The sequence below is a fragment of the Suillus bovinus genome (assembly GCF_016758785.1).
Source record: "Suillus bovinus strain UH-Sbo-P2 chromosome Unknown EDB93scaffold_36, whole genome shotgun sequence".
Lineage (NCBI taxonomy): Eukaryota > Fungi > Basidiomycota > Agaricomycetes > Boletales > Suillaceae > Suillus > Suillus bovinus.
In genome coordinates this window covers 341554-354602 of record NW_024542092.1, presented here as the reverse complement: position 1 = coordinate 354602, position 13049 = coordinate 341554, and the positions used below count along the sequence as shown (strand labels likewise).

The 13049-nt window shown below is 45.9% G+C and overlaps 3 protein-coding genes across 3 annotated transcripts; 2 read left to right on the top strand and 1 right to left on the bottom strand.

The window, feature by feature from the left end:
* Nucleotides 1-272: 272 nt before the first annotated feature.
* On the top strand, nucleotides 273-2273 carry EDB93DRAFT_1104845 (uncharacterized protein; the record flags this gene model as incomplete). The annotated part of the gene is made up of 8 exons (XM_041447443.1): nucleotides 273-395; nucleotides 464-511; nucleotides 563-880; nucleotides 1025-1144; nucleotides 1197-1271; nucleotides 1317-1424; nucleotides 1459-1684; nucleotides 1732-2273. The coding sequence occupies 8 exons, from the start codon at nucleotides 273-275 to the stop codon at nucleotides 2271-2273; spliced, it is 1560 nt and encodes a 519-aa protein (XP_041306734.1).
* Nucleotides 2274-7104: 4831 nt separating this feature from the next.
* On the bottom strand, nucleotides 7105-7889 carry EDB93DRAFT_1251497 (uncharacterized protein; the record flags this gene model as incomplete). The annotated part of the gene is made up of 4 exons (XM_041453165.1): nucleotides 7105-7391; nucleotides 7443-7530; nucleotides 7588-7602; nucleotides 7653-7889. 4 exons carry the CDS (start codon nucleotides 7887-7889, stop codon nucleotides 7105-7107), a joined length of 627 nt encoding a protein of 208 aa, XP_041306733.1.
* A 4206-nt stretch (nucleotides 7890-12095) lies between these two features.
* EDB93DRAFT_1251495 (uncharacterized protein) lies at nucleotides 12096-12770 on the top strand (the record flags this gene model as incomplete). The annotated part of the gene is made up of 3 exons (XM_041453164.1): nucleotides 12096-12196; nucleotides 12230-12327; nucleotides 12385-12770. The coding sequence occupies 3 exons, from the start codon at nucleotides 12096-12098 to the stop codon at nucleotides 12768-12770; spliced, it is 585 nt and encodes a 194-aa protein (XP_041306732.1).
* Between the last annotated feature and the right edge of the window lie 279 nt (nucleotides 12771-13049).

The following is a 13049-nucleotide window of genomic DNA, read 5'->3' as shown; positions in this document are numbered from 1 at the left end:
TCAGTGACTGGAGGGTCATTGAATCTAACTGTAGCAGGGGAGTTCATGTTCTGTGAGGAACTGATCAACTGATTCACTGATTATTAATAACTTCGAAGTTGAACACAAGGCACTGGCAATTGCTGAAAGTTGAACCATGACCAAACAAGGACAAACAATAAACAAAATTTTACATTGTTAATCACTGATCTTGTTTTTACTGAAACATCATCCTTTGTGATAACTGATTTCAACCTGATCTCAACACTTTCAACACTTTCAATTGAAATACCATGTCTACTCCAGTTGACACCTCTTTGACCAGCCTCAAGGAAATCACTGCCAAGATCATGGACATCATCACCGGCGCTTGGCAGTTTCCTCCGGGCCACAGCCACTTTTCTCTGACAACCCAGGTCAGTACACTTGTGGTATGTAGCATTATCATATTTTCTCCCCTTCATTTTTTTCATCATCCAGGTAGGCTGATGCAGTCCGGCACTATGGGAGTGGTCCCTACCTTCCGGGTCTCGTGTGTTCGTGCTCAAGGGAGTTAATTCGAGTTCGGGGCATGACTCCTCAGGTCTGGCCCAACTGGCACAGCATCGGGTACGACGATACCCATTTGTTGATGCACCCCTGGTGCAGCAAGGTTCTTGCCTGGGAGGAGTTAGGTGATCACACCTTTGATCTCCCGGTCATGGCCGGTCCTTCAGTAGGTCCAATTCCTGTGGATCTTCCACCCTCGCCTGTCATCGCCAGGCCTTCTACCAACCCTGCCTCCAAGTCCCAGGAGAAGGGAAAAGGTAAGGCAGTTGTCCTGGACCCGGAACCTGGAAGTGGAAGGGAGTCGGAAGAGGAAGTCTCCCATGATTCCAGCACTTCCCTCCCAACCCCCAAAGTCCACTATGAAGACTTGGAAGCAGGGCAAAGATAGCTGGCCTTGGTAAGTACAAGGTGTTTGTTGAGTCAGGAAGATGAGGAGGACTCAGTCACTCAGGTCTGTCCTCTGGTTCATTGTTTCATTGTCTTACTCATTTTGTAGCTGATTTCGCATGGAGTGCTGGAGGTCGTCCTCCCCTGGCTCTCCCCAGATGTTGCAAGGACATCCGGATCACCTTGGTCACCCCAGAGCCTGAAGAAGAAACCCTTCGGGCCTGCTACAGTAAGTTGCACTTTTGCATCCGGCACTCGGGAGGGTCCTTACAATGTGCCAGGCAATTGCCAGCAAATGTCTGGAGGTCATTGAGCTCCCTCAGGCAACTCCTGAACCTCTGGTAGAGGCCGCCCCAGTATCGACTATGAACTGATGGATCACACAGAACAACCCTTGCCAGGCTTGCCACAAGATGGAATGGCCCTGTGCAACTTGGTTTGACAAGAGGACTGGCGCCCCATGCATGTCCTGCATCTACTGCACCACCAAGAAGATCAAGTGCATCTCTGTGAGTATGGGAACCCCGCCAAAATGTGTTCAAGGTCAATCTGTCACCTGAACCACCAGGAGGACCAGATCCAGGACCCCTTCCAAAGCTCCCTCCAAAGCTCCAGCCCCCTTCCAATCCACCAGCTGGACTCGGAGTCAATCTCGGGTCTCTTCTGTCACTCCTGGTCCATCTCGTGCCCAAACACCAAAGGCGCAAACACGCGGTCACAGCAAGACTGTCACTGCTGCCAAGGAACCTGCACCTGCACCAGCTCGCAAGTCACCTGAATTTTCTATGTCCATCTGACATAATGTTCCACCTGTAGCAGTCCCATCTTTGACTTCCGGAGTTTTTTGTTTGGCATTTGATGTGTTAATGCCGGATTTGCATGCCATGGCAATGGTGATTTGGGAGGGTGCAGCTCAAATCGCCGCTCTCGAGGAGCATCTTGTTGAGCAGGATGCTAAGATTGACACCCTGCAATGCCTTCATGAAGGCCTTCAACATGAAATCATCCTCTGGCACCCAGCATTTCCACTTCCGGACGCCCAAGGTGATGCAACATCATTTTTGCTTGATCAACCTGTCCCTCCGGCCATGTCAACCCCTGCATCTGCACTTCCTCCTCTCATTGACCTGTCTATGGAAGGGATGGAGCCCAAATCCCCCAACCTCCAGGATGAGTCTGTCATCGATGGACTCATATTTGAGCTCAACCAAATTTATCCTGAGGTTTCACAGATGCCTGGCAAAATTGTGAAACTGGATGATCCAGGCAATCTTTTCCCAGAGTATGATTCAGTTGAAGAGATGGATGTTCAAGTAAAGGGTGAACCTTCTGGTAAGGATGTTGACATGACTACATAATTAGATAGTCATAGATGTATATGCAATGTTTTCAATCAATGTTATCAGTGACTTATTGATTCACCAAGTGCCAAGACCTGAGACCCGAGACCTGAATGCCAAGTGCCGAGGCCCAAAATCTGAAACACGAAATGAGTGGAAACCCACATTTTGCAAAATTGTTGACATGGAAATGTTAGATTGTCTTCAACAGTTTGCCAGATGTCATTTTCTAATCCCCGAGCCCAAAATACGAAACCCAGAAAACCTGTAGAACTCATTACAGGTTTTCTGGGTTTCGGATTTTGGGCTTGGGGATCGGAAAATGACATCTGGCAAACTGTTGAAGACAATCTAACATTTCCATATCAACAATTTTGCAAAATGTGGGTTTCCACTTGTTTCATGTTTTGTATTTCGGGCCTCAGCACTCGGCATTCGGGTCTCGGGTCTTGGCACTTGGTGAATCGATAAGTCACTGATAAGTTTCATGGTTTTGCGATGGGACCTCTGTGAAATTTGTAAGAAATACCATATGGTGTATTGTGTCCAGTGTTGTGTTTCGAGCCTTGGGTTTTGGGCATGGGCACTCAGCACTCAGCACTTGGTACTTGGTGATTCGACCATTGAGTTTCAGATTTCAGTGTTCTGGGAGTAACACTTTCATGTCAACAATTTTGCAACATTTAGTCTTCCACTCGTTTCGTGTTGCAGGTTTCAGGTCTCGGGTCTCAGCACTTGGTGAATCAATAAGTCAATGATGAATTCCAGGGTTTTAGGATTGGCACGCAGTGAATTTTGTAAGAAATTCCATATTGTGTATCACTTCCAGTCTTGGGTTTCGCAGCTTGGGTTTCAGGCTTCAGCACTCGGCACTAGGTGATTCAATCAGTCAGTGGTAACACTTTCGGTTTTGTGGTTCGGCTCTCAGCACTCAGTGATATGTCTCAGGACATTGATATTTCACACATTCCTGCAAGTATCCAGTTTCCAGTCTGGAGCTTCCGGTCATTGGGCGTCTGGAATTTGAGACAGTAATTTCTCGTGGAAAAATGGATGTTGTACCATGGGATTCGATTTTTGGGCATTGGGACTCGGTGATTCATGCATGTCAGACAAGTGCTTTATATATCTATATAGTAATCCAATACCTTGGCCTATACGTCTACACAATATCTCCCTACCTCGGCCCACCAGTCTATATCATAAATAATTTTCTGCACTCTCGGCCCACCTGTTGATATAATAAATGTTTTACTGCTCGCTCAGCCCACCTGTCTGTACAATTCACAATGACCTCAGCCCACCCGTCTATATAATAAATATTCCACTGCTTTCTTGGCCCACCTGTCTACAAAATTATTCCTGTACGTCGGCCCACCTGTCTATACAATGTACCTTTACATTGGCCCACCCATCTACAAAATGATTCCTATACATCGGCCCACCCATCTATACAATGTACCTTTACATTGGCCCACCTGTCTATATAATAATGATTGCCTCTCATCTCCCTTCAGCCTAGCTGTCTATAATATACATGTCCATCCTACTGTACATATTCCCCAGATGGGCCCATCCATCTCCATCGGTAGAAATATTCATCCCGGCCCATCTGACATCATCAAGCATATATATAACATTGGCATAGATGGGCCCACCCATCTCCATCAGAAATAATATTCCCCCCGGCCCATCCGTCAACATTGGGGATATACATCACATCAGCCCATAGTTTGCTGGCCCGTCTTATACGGGATATTATGTAGGTCGTGTGACCTGTATAATACAGAATTTGTCACTGAAGGGGCTTGATGATGTCCCAGTCAAATTGGTGAAAACCCAATATCAGCGAGCTGATGGCTCATATGAGACTATTCTGGAGAATCCAGGCATTTGCCAGTTTATATGGGAGCATTGCAAGGTGACCAACCACATACTCCAGAGACTCAAAAATGTTGGTGTTACCATATCTGCTACTAAGTTCATTCTAGCCGCACCAACCGCTATCATCATTGGTCACAAATGCACATTTGAAGGCAGAGTTCCGGAAGAGTCCAAAGTGCAGAAGATCTGAGATTGGCGTGAGTGTACCAACATCACGCAAGTACGGGGCTTCCTCGGAACATGTGGAGTCCTCCACATCTTCATTAAGAATTTTTCCAAGATTGCCAACCTCTCGTCAACCCTAGGCACAAGAACGCACTATTTGTATGGGAATTGGAACAGCAGGAAGCAATACAGACACTCAAGGACTTGATATTAGAGTCCCCTGCATTCTGCCCAATTGACTATGAATGTGATTGCGAAGTCATCCTTGCCGTTGATACCTCCAACATTGCCATAGGATTTATCCTTCTCCAAATTGGTAAAGACAGAAAGACCTAAATCACTTTGGATCCATCGCACTTACAGAAGTAGAGAGCCGCTATTCACAAGCGAAATTCAAGTTATATGGTTTGTTCCATGCACTTTGTGTGGTCCAAGTTTTTATTTTTGGTGTCACTAACCTTATGGTTGAGGTCAATGCTAAGTATATTAAGGGGATGATCAGTAACCCTGATCTCCAACCTAACACAACAATTAACCGATGGATCACTGGTATTCTCTTATTCCAATTCTTACTAGTTTATGTTCCTGCAGTGAAGCACGCTGGTGTTGATGGACTCTCAAGGAGACCTTGTGCACCCGAAGATCCAGGACAAGAGTGATGATCATGAGGACTGGCTTGACCACTCATACTCGTTTTCCATGGAGATTCTCAATGACTACACTTATGCTGTTGTGTGGATAGATTCCAATAACCTGCACTACCCATACACTGTATCCAGTACTGAACCTGCCCCCAGTCCTTTCCACATTTTTAGGTACCACTAGAAATTGTCCTGACAATATCCAGCATTCTGCACTCCGAGATCGCCAAAGCACAAGATGTGAGAATCCTGAATATTTAGAAGTTCCTAGAGAACTGAGAATGACCCTCGGAACTCTTGGATGAAGAATTCGAGACTTTCATTGGCACATCTCGCCAGTATTTTATCTTTGACGGCAGATTATGGAGGAAACATACACAGGGGAAGCATCAGCTCATTGTCCCCAAAGCAAAGCGGTATCAGCTACTCAAAGAGGCACATGATGACCTCAGGCACAAGGGAGTATTTACAATCCAAATCCATCTTCTTCTCCGATTTTGGTTGCCGCTAATGACCGATGACATCAAATGGTATAACAGGAGCTGTCACGAATGCCAGATCTGACAGACCCAGAAGTTGCACATTCCACCAATAGTTGCAATACCCAGAGGAATATTCCAAAGGAGTACACATTGACATCATGATGATGCTGAGAGCCAGTGGGTTTGACCGGATCATTCATGCTCACTGTGCACTCACTGCATATCTGGAATGGCGGATGCTCCACAAAGAATCTGCAAAGATTGTCACATCATTTATCTTTGAAGAACTAATTTGCAGATGGGGTCCAATCACCAAACTCATCACTGACAATGCCCTGGTCATGATAGCAGCAATGGATGACCTTGTTATGCAATATGGAATCAATCACATCCAAATATCACCGTACAACTCACAAGCTAACGGAATCATCAAGCGACATCACCAAGATGTCTGGGAGGCCATCATGAAAAGTTGCAAGGGGGATGAGTCTCACTGGTATCAGTATGTGCATGTGGTATTATGGGCCAAGAGAGTAACCATCCAGGTATCTACTGGACTCTCGCCGTACTTCATGGTACATGGAGTAGAACCTATCTTTCCCTTTGATCTCGCCGAAGCAACCTTCCTGGTTGACCTACCAAACCAAGAGAAACTAACTTCCGACAAACTTATAGCATGGTGTGCCCGTCAACTTATGAAGTACCAAGAAGATCTAGATTCCATCAAAGACAAGGTCATGAAAGTAAGATTCCAGTTTATCTTAGAATTCAAAACAAAGTTCTGAAACACCATCTGGGACCAAGATTTTGCTCTGGGCACTCTCATGCTAGTGCAGAACTTGAAGATAGAGTACAAGCTAAACCAGAAGACAAAGCCGAGGTACATTGGACCAATGATTGTCCTTCTCCGGACTCTCAGAGGATTGTACATATTAGGTGAGTTGGATGGAACAGTATCAAAGTTGCAATATGCGGCATTTCACTTGCTACCATATTACCCGAGAAGTGGCACCAAAGTATCAGTAACCAGAGTCATTGGTATGGATGATGAAGCCTTGGACAACATTGCAAGCGAAGCAGTAGAAGAGCTAGAAGACAAAGACATTGAATTTGGACTCAACGAATAAAGCCATCTCTAGTACAATAGCCTCTGTTTTATCCCAGGTTTCATCCGGCAATCTCTATTTATCCTTTCTCTCTCTGAACATTCTGAAATCACTTACATATGATCCACATGAAAGCATATAGACTCTTAATTAGCGAAACAAACTTCCAAGAATGAACAAAGGACTTCCGAGATATACCCCTGTGCACCAAGCATTACTATACATATTCTTCTTCTCACACAGAGGTAGTGTGTCATGCACTTTGATATTCAGAACCAAGGGAATACGATCTGAGCATCCAAAGGAATAGAAGCTGACAGCAAATCAATGAAGATAAGATGGACGGTACTCCACACCATCCGTACTTCATTCTTTAGTTCCAAATCTTCTTCCGATGATCACACGCTTAAACTTCTTATATTCAATTTTTAGGCACAGCGAAGTTCTTACAGGTACAGGAATATGGGCATGGTACTGGATCAAGACTTAGACAGAGAAAAAGAGAAACTATGTAAAATGATATTGTAAGAATGGTGCCCTACTTGCGAAGGTGGTGCCGCTTTGTTACAAGTCAGGCAAGACAATCCACCACCAACCTAAGTTCCTTCGTGTGTCCCTCTGCTTGCTGTGCATGAGCCTCCATCAGCAGCAGTTCCCCCTCCAATGCCTCATCCACCCTGTCCCACTCCTCTTCCTCCTCTACAGATTCATCCACCGCTTTCCTCTTCGCAGCACGTATGGGGTGTTCGCCCTCTGCAGCTGACACAGTGCATGGTTCTGGACTGGGTGCCAGGCGAGATGGGCCAGCAACCGGCACCAGAGTTACTCCCACAGGTGCCTGTGCAGCCTTCTTGCCCTCTGAGAAAGACATCAGTATAAAGTAAGCAAAGAGCAAGCAAAAAAACTTACTAGGCAGGGTAGTGCTGTATTTGCACCAGACATGTGCCTTCTTGCATGAGTGGCAGCTTTGCCCAGCGCTACCGAGGCACCCGAGATTCTGCTGCTTGCATCAGCTGCACTGCTTAGAGTAGCGGATCATAGTCAACGAGTTCACTGACATGCAACCAGTCTAAGGGAAGGAGTTAAGAAAGATGACAATGACAGGAAAGGAAAACTCACCTTAGGGCAAACAATGATGGCCTGATCCACAGCTTCTTTCTCCTCCTCCTCCTCCTCCTCCTCCTCCTCCTCCTCCTCCTCCTCCTCCTCCTCTGACATCTCAGTATCTACTGCTTCCTCCTCCCCAACAACCTCCTTCAATTTCTCAACTGCCACCTCCGCGATCTTCTTTAGGTGTTCCTCCTTGGTGAGCCTCTTGCATTCTTCCTTGGTAGCCTTCTCCTCAGCTTGCTTCATGGCCTGCTCCTTCACAAGTCAAATGGCCTTGTGAACGGTCCAAAATGCAGTAATGCAGGCTTCACCCTTCTTGGCAAGCGCAGACGTCAGAGAGAGAGTCACTCCCTTCTCCTTTGCCTCTTCTTGGCAAAGGGAGAATTTACCTTGAAAAGAGATCAGTAAACCAAGGGCAAGGGAAGAATGAAGGAACTTACAAAGCATTTGGTCCAGTCACAGCACCAAGTTTCCTTCTCAAGGAAGGATGTGTCGTCCTTCAGAATCAGAACAGAGAGCTGTTCCACCTCCCCAGATAACACGTGGAATTAGCGCAGAATGCGCTCAGCATCAGGGTTAACAGATGATTGGAAAAAGAAAGACATGATGGTATAAAGTTGAGAAGAGAGGTGAATGGCAAGAAGGAGCAAGACTTTATAGGGAATGACAAATTCACCACAGCAGACTTCTATTTTTCTGTCCACTTCTCGCAATTCGCCAAACCACCGAACTCCGCATCATTTCCCTTTTTGGAACTTCGGTCACGTGCACTCAAATTCACAGAATTTTTACTAAGTCCATTCAAGTATTGGTGACCGAGGACAGTCAGTATTTAAGTCCTCCACAAATGTAATGATGGTCACAGCGCTGGGCTTAGAACCAGTCATTCTAATACTTATGTCCCATACCATTCCTCAACCTCTCTTGACCTTCCAAAGGTCGCATGCACTTGTCTGAACCATCCACAGGCAGTCCTTGCATTCTGAGGCCCATCCAAACCTTGCAGATTACTGTACCATGTCCTATCCTCATCCTTTTGACTTCGCTGGTGCATTTTCCTTTATTCTATCTATATGTTGACTATGTCATAGTGCTACCACAGATAAAATCCATCAGCATCCTGTCGAGAGTCTCAGAATATGTATAAACGGTATGCCTCACAGCTTATTACATGTACACTTGCATTGCTGCTTGCCTTGTGGCTTATTACATAGGTTCAGACTTGCTTATCTCACTACTAGTTTTGCCTATGCATTCCAGTTTCTCACAGAAGTAGGATATAATCTCGCTCACTTACTACTGGTACTCCACTTCACTTCCCATACTTCAAGTCATAGTTAGTAGAGTCACCTCAGTATATTTGGAACTGCGCAATTGATCTTTTGTTTATTCGGAACGATTGTTTGGCTAGACTGCTTCCAATTTTGCACCACATTTATTCTTGAGTTCCAGTAGATTAGTGTTGTTCCGAACTTCAGACATTTTGCAAAGTCTTATATTTTTTGACACATCAACATACCAACATATTCTGACCTTCAGACAACTCTCACAAACCTCAGAAGACACTGTGCTACTTTGGACAGCACTTTTGCAGCTTCGGACGACCTTTGGTTGCATTGGACAAGTATCTTGGTACTTTGGATGTAGTCTCGGAACTTCAGACAAACATTAGAGGTTTACTTTCCAAAATCTTGTCTCCTCTCTAACTGTATAGACTTCCCTTGCATTTTATTAAGGTAGTTCTTTAGGTTGTCTCTTGGGATGAAGCTCACCTGCATCTCTCAGGACTTGGGACTCACCTTCTGTAGAGCCCAGCCCAGGATTACTCTTTCCACCACTTTCCATGAGAAAGCCTTGAATGGTTATTTAATTTGCAGCAGAATTTTGAAGAATGAGAATGCTTAACAGGAAGGACACACTTATGCCATCATCTTGTGCCTGCCATGATGCTAAGATGACACAACCTTATCATCAACTCCCTGCAATAATATAGATTCACAGAGATCAATGACTATGTACCAACAACCCGGATTTATCACATTATACATAACCATATTTACCAGTAGCATAACTGCAACCATCTGTACAAGTGTTTTGTGAATCATGCCCTAACCTGCCAAGTCTCAAAACCGTCCAATCACCAACCCTATGGACTTCTCGACACACTCAAGGTTCCTACACAGCCCTGGCAGACTATAGATGTGGACTTTGTAGGTCTGCTACCAGAGTCCAAAACCCTTAATGGAACATTTGATATGATATTAGTTGCAATCAACCATCTCACTTCTATGGTACACTTAGCAGCTACCAAACAGACCTACTGGGCTAAGGACATAGCTGAAGTGATGTTCCACCTTGTGTACAAACACCATGGTATGCCATCCAACATTGTGAGCAACAGAGACACTCTATTTATGAGTATGTTCTGGCAGCAGTTTCACCAGCTCACAGGTGTAGAGCTTCAGATGTCAACATCATTTCACCCACAGTCAGATGACACAACTGAGCATGCTAACCATACTATTACTCAGATGCTAAGGCAGGTGGTATCGCCTAACTAGCATGACTGGGCGATCAAGCTCCCAGCAATTGAGTTTGCAATAAACTTGGCTTGTTCTGACACAACAAAGTACCTGCTGTTCATACTCAATGTTACAAGAACATCTAGACGCTTGGGCCCCTACTATTTTTCTCCTCCTCATCCTCCTCGTATCTGCCCTCGCATCATACCCTTACCCCGACCTCACCCTCGTTATCCTCGTCATCCTCGCATTCCCTTTCGCCCTCTACTTGTTGCTCCAGCAGAGCCAGTACATCTGGCCGGACCCTTTCGCTGACGAAGCATACCCATGCTCTGTTCCACCACCTGACTGATCCTGCGGACAGTCCCTTTGCCCTTACCGTCTGGACGGTAACCTATGATCTGATGCACGACGCATCCCCTTTGCCCTTTTTCCTTTCGTGATCTCTGACTCAGTGCGCAGTTGCACATGCGACTTATACTTAGATCCGCAGCTGCATGATCGTGCCCCTGCGTGTTTCACTTCTTATTTCGATCTTTGACTCACTTTCTTATCTAGCACGTTCTACCTCGACTAAACGTGCCTTCCTGTTATGGTTATACCCTTTACCGATTGCCTCTCCTGGTAGTACGAGTTATCACCCACTAATACGTCTCCTGTCCTCTATATAAACTCGCTACCATGTACTATATTCCCTAACTTGAATCTACTTGGTTCTTGACCTCCTACTCTCACCAGAGTGATCCTTTCTGCCTCGCCAGCAGTCTATATTCTATCTTCTTATCTGCTCCTCGCGGATAAGCCTATAGTCTCGATCTTTACTCATCGACTTCGTTGACGAGCAAAGCCCCTGTTAACTAGTCGGACTTCTGTCCTTCTAATTAACGACGATCCTTACGATTAACCTTCGGGTGTCGTAAGCCTAGGCCGATACAGCTTGTCGTCTCGCAACCGCTTGACGTAAGCTACCCGATTTGGACATAGGCATTAAATCTTACTTGCTGACGCGTCGCCAAGTAAGACCCCTAACCTTGGGCTAGCCCAAGGACGTCCTCGACCGTTGACGACACAAGCTCTGTTTGAGCGTCGCCAACAGATACCATCCAAGTCGTAACACTCAACTATGGAAGATTACCCCCTCCCCTTATCTGGAACACCAAATCTGAATTCCTGGGCATCCGCGTGTTTGCACAGCGAATGAAGGATGCGATAATGAATGCACATGACTCAATCATTGCAGCTCGTGTCAAGAACACTGTAAACACTAATCGGAAACAGCTGGAATCTCCCTTTGTAAAGGGAGACCTGGTGTACCTGTCAATAGAGAACCTATCTTCACCGAAGGGGTGTGCCTGCAAATTAGCCCTGAAATTCATTGGGCTGTACAGGATCCTTGAGGACTACAAGAACAACTTGTTCTTACTAGACCTATCAGCTCACCTTAAACAGCATGGTATTCACCTGTCATTTCATGCTCACCTACTTCGCATGCACGTTCCCAATGATGATCGACGATTCCCAGGACACCAGCTAGACCAAGTCGCTGATATTGGGCAGCTTGAGGAATGGTCCATTTCCAAGATTGTGAATCATCAGGGTGCTGGCACTGACACCCTATTTGAGGTGGAATTCACAGCTGGTGACTGCATATGGATGCTATATCACCAAGTGTCATGACTTGAGGCCTTAACCCAGTACTTTGAAGCCATTGGTGCCCCTGGTATTGCATACTTGCCGAAGGAATTCCTCAGGCACCGGACATATCCCCATAAACTCAATTGATATTGCTGCCATGGAAGCAACTTTCAGGATCATCAACCAAATGTTGTCTGATTTCTTGCCTCCATCTCGCTTAAAGACAGGCCCATTTACCTATTTAATGCACACGGTTGATCTCCCTCCACATCATTCTCCCTGCCAAACACTGCCAATGACCCCATTCTCTACTCCTGCTGTCAATGCCATGAACATTGACCACCCAGCTGACTGGAAAGAGCCTGGAGAGCACTATCCTACTCCCAGACCCTCCAGGTCTGGTTGAGGACATCCTGGATGTTATCATAGAGGGAGAGGAGGGTGTAATCACTCTCCTCGACAGTGCGAGCATGACTCTGATGCCCTCAGTGCCTTCACGTGCTTCTTCCGTGCCGAGGCCCAAGCCAGTAAGCACCTTCCAAGGCATTGGCCTGCTCCTTGTTCTTATTGCTGCCATCAATTAGAAGAATTAGCAACTAGAAAAGAGGTGCATGCCTTTGATCAACAGATTAGGGCTGAGCACTCATGCTCTTTTCCCCCTTACTACCCCCCTAGTCGAAATCTCACTGTCAACTACCGTCGTCCCCAGAAGGATCTCTGCTCCAGGACCGAGCATCCCCAATGGGCACCTCGTACTGTTGGTGCACCAGACAGATGTCCATCCACAGCTGCTCAGGTTATTGCTGATATCACCAGCAACGCTGAGGCAATCCTTGCCCCTGCCCCCACCCCAATCATTGCTACTCCTGACCCTGGACCAGACATAGATGAGATCATAGTGGCAGCTGAGCAACGTGCTCATCCTGTTCTTACTCTTAGCCACTTTTGCCTTGATGAGCGTACCTCATGAAGCGTAATGAGCTCAAATCACCTAAAGAAAAGGTCATCTCAGTAGACATGACCTGGAGGGCATATGTGACCCTCGATAAAAGCCATCACACTACTTTAGTAGGTGATGGCAACCAATGTCCAGTGTTGCCCTCGTAGTTCTAGTATTTCCTTTTTCTTCCATACAATTCTCTACCTACAGTATATAAGCAGCTTACTTAGTACTCATAGGGCATTCAATCTTTCCCCCACAAATAGACTTAAGTTTGGACAGTTACCTCGTCTGAAGCTTGAGCATATT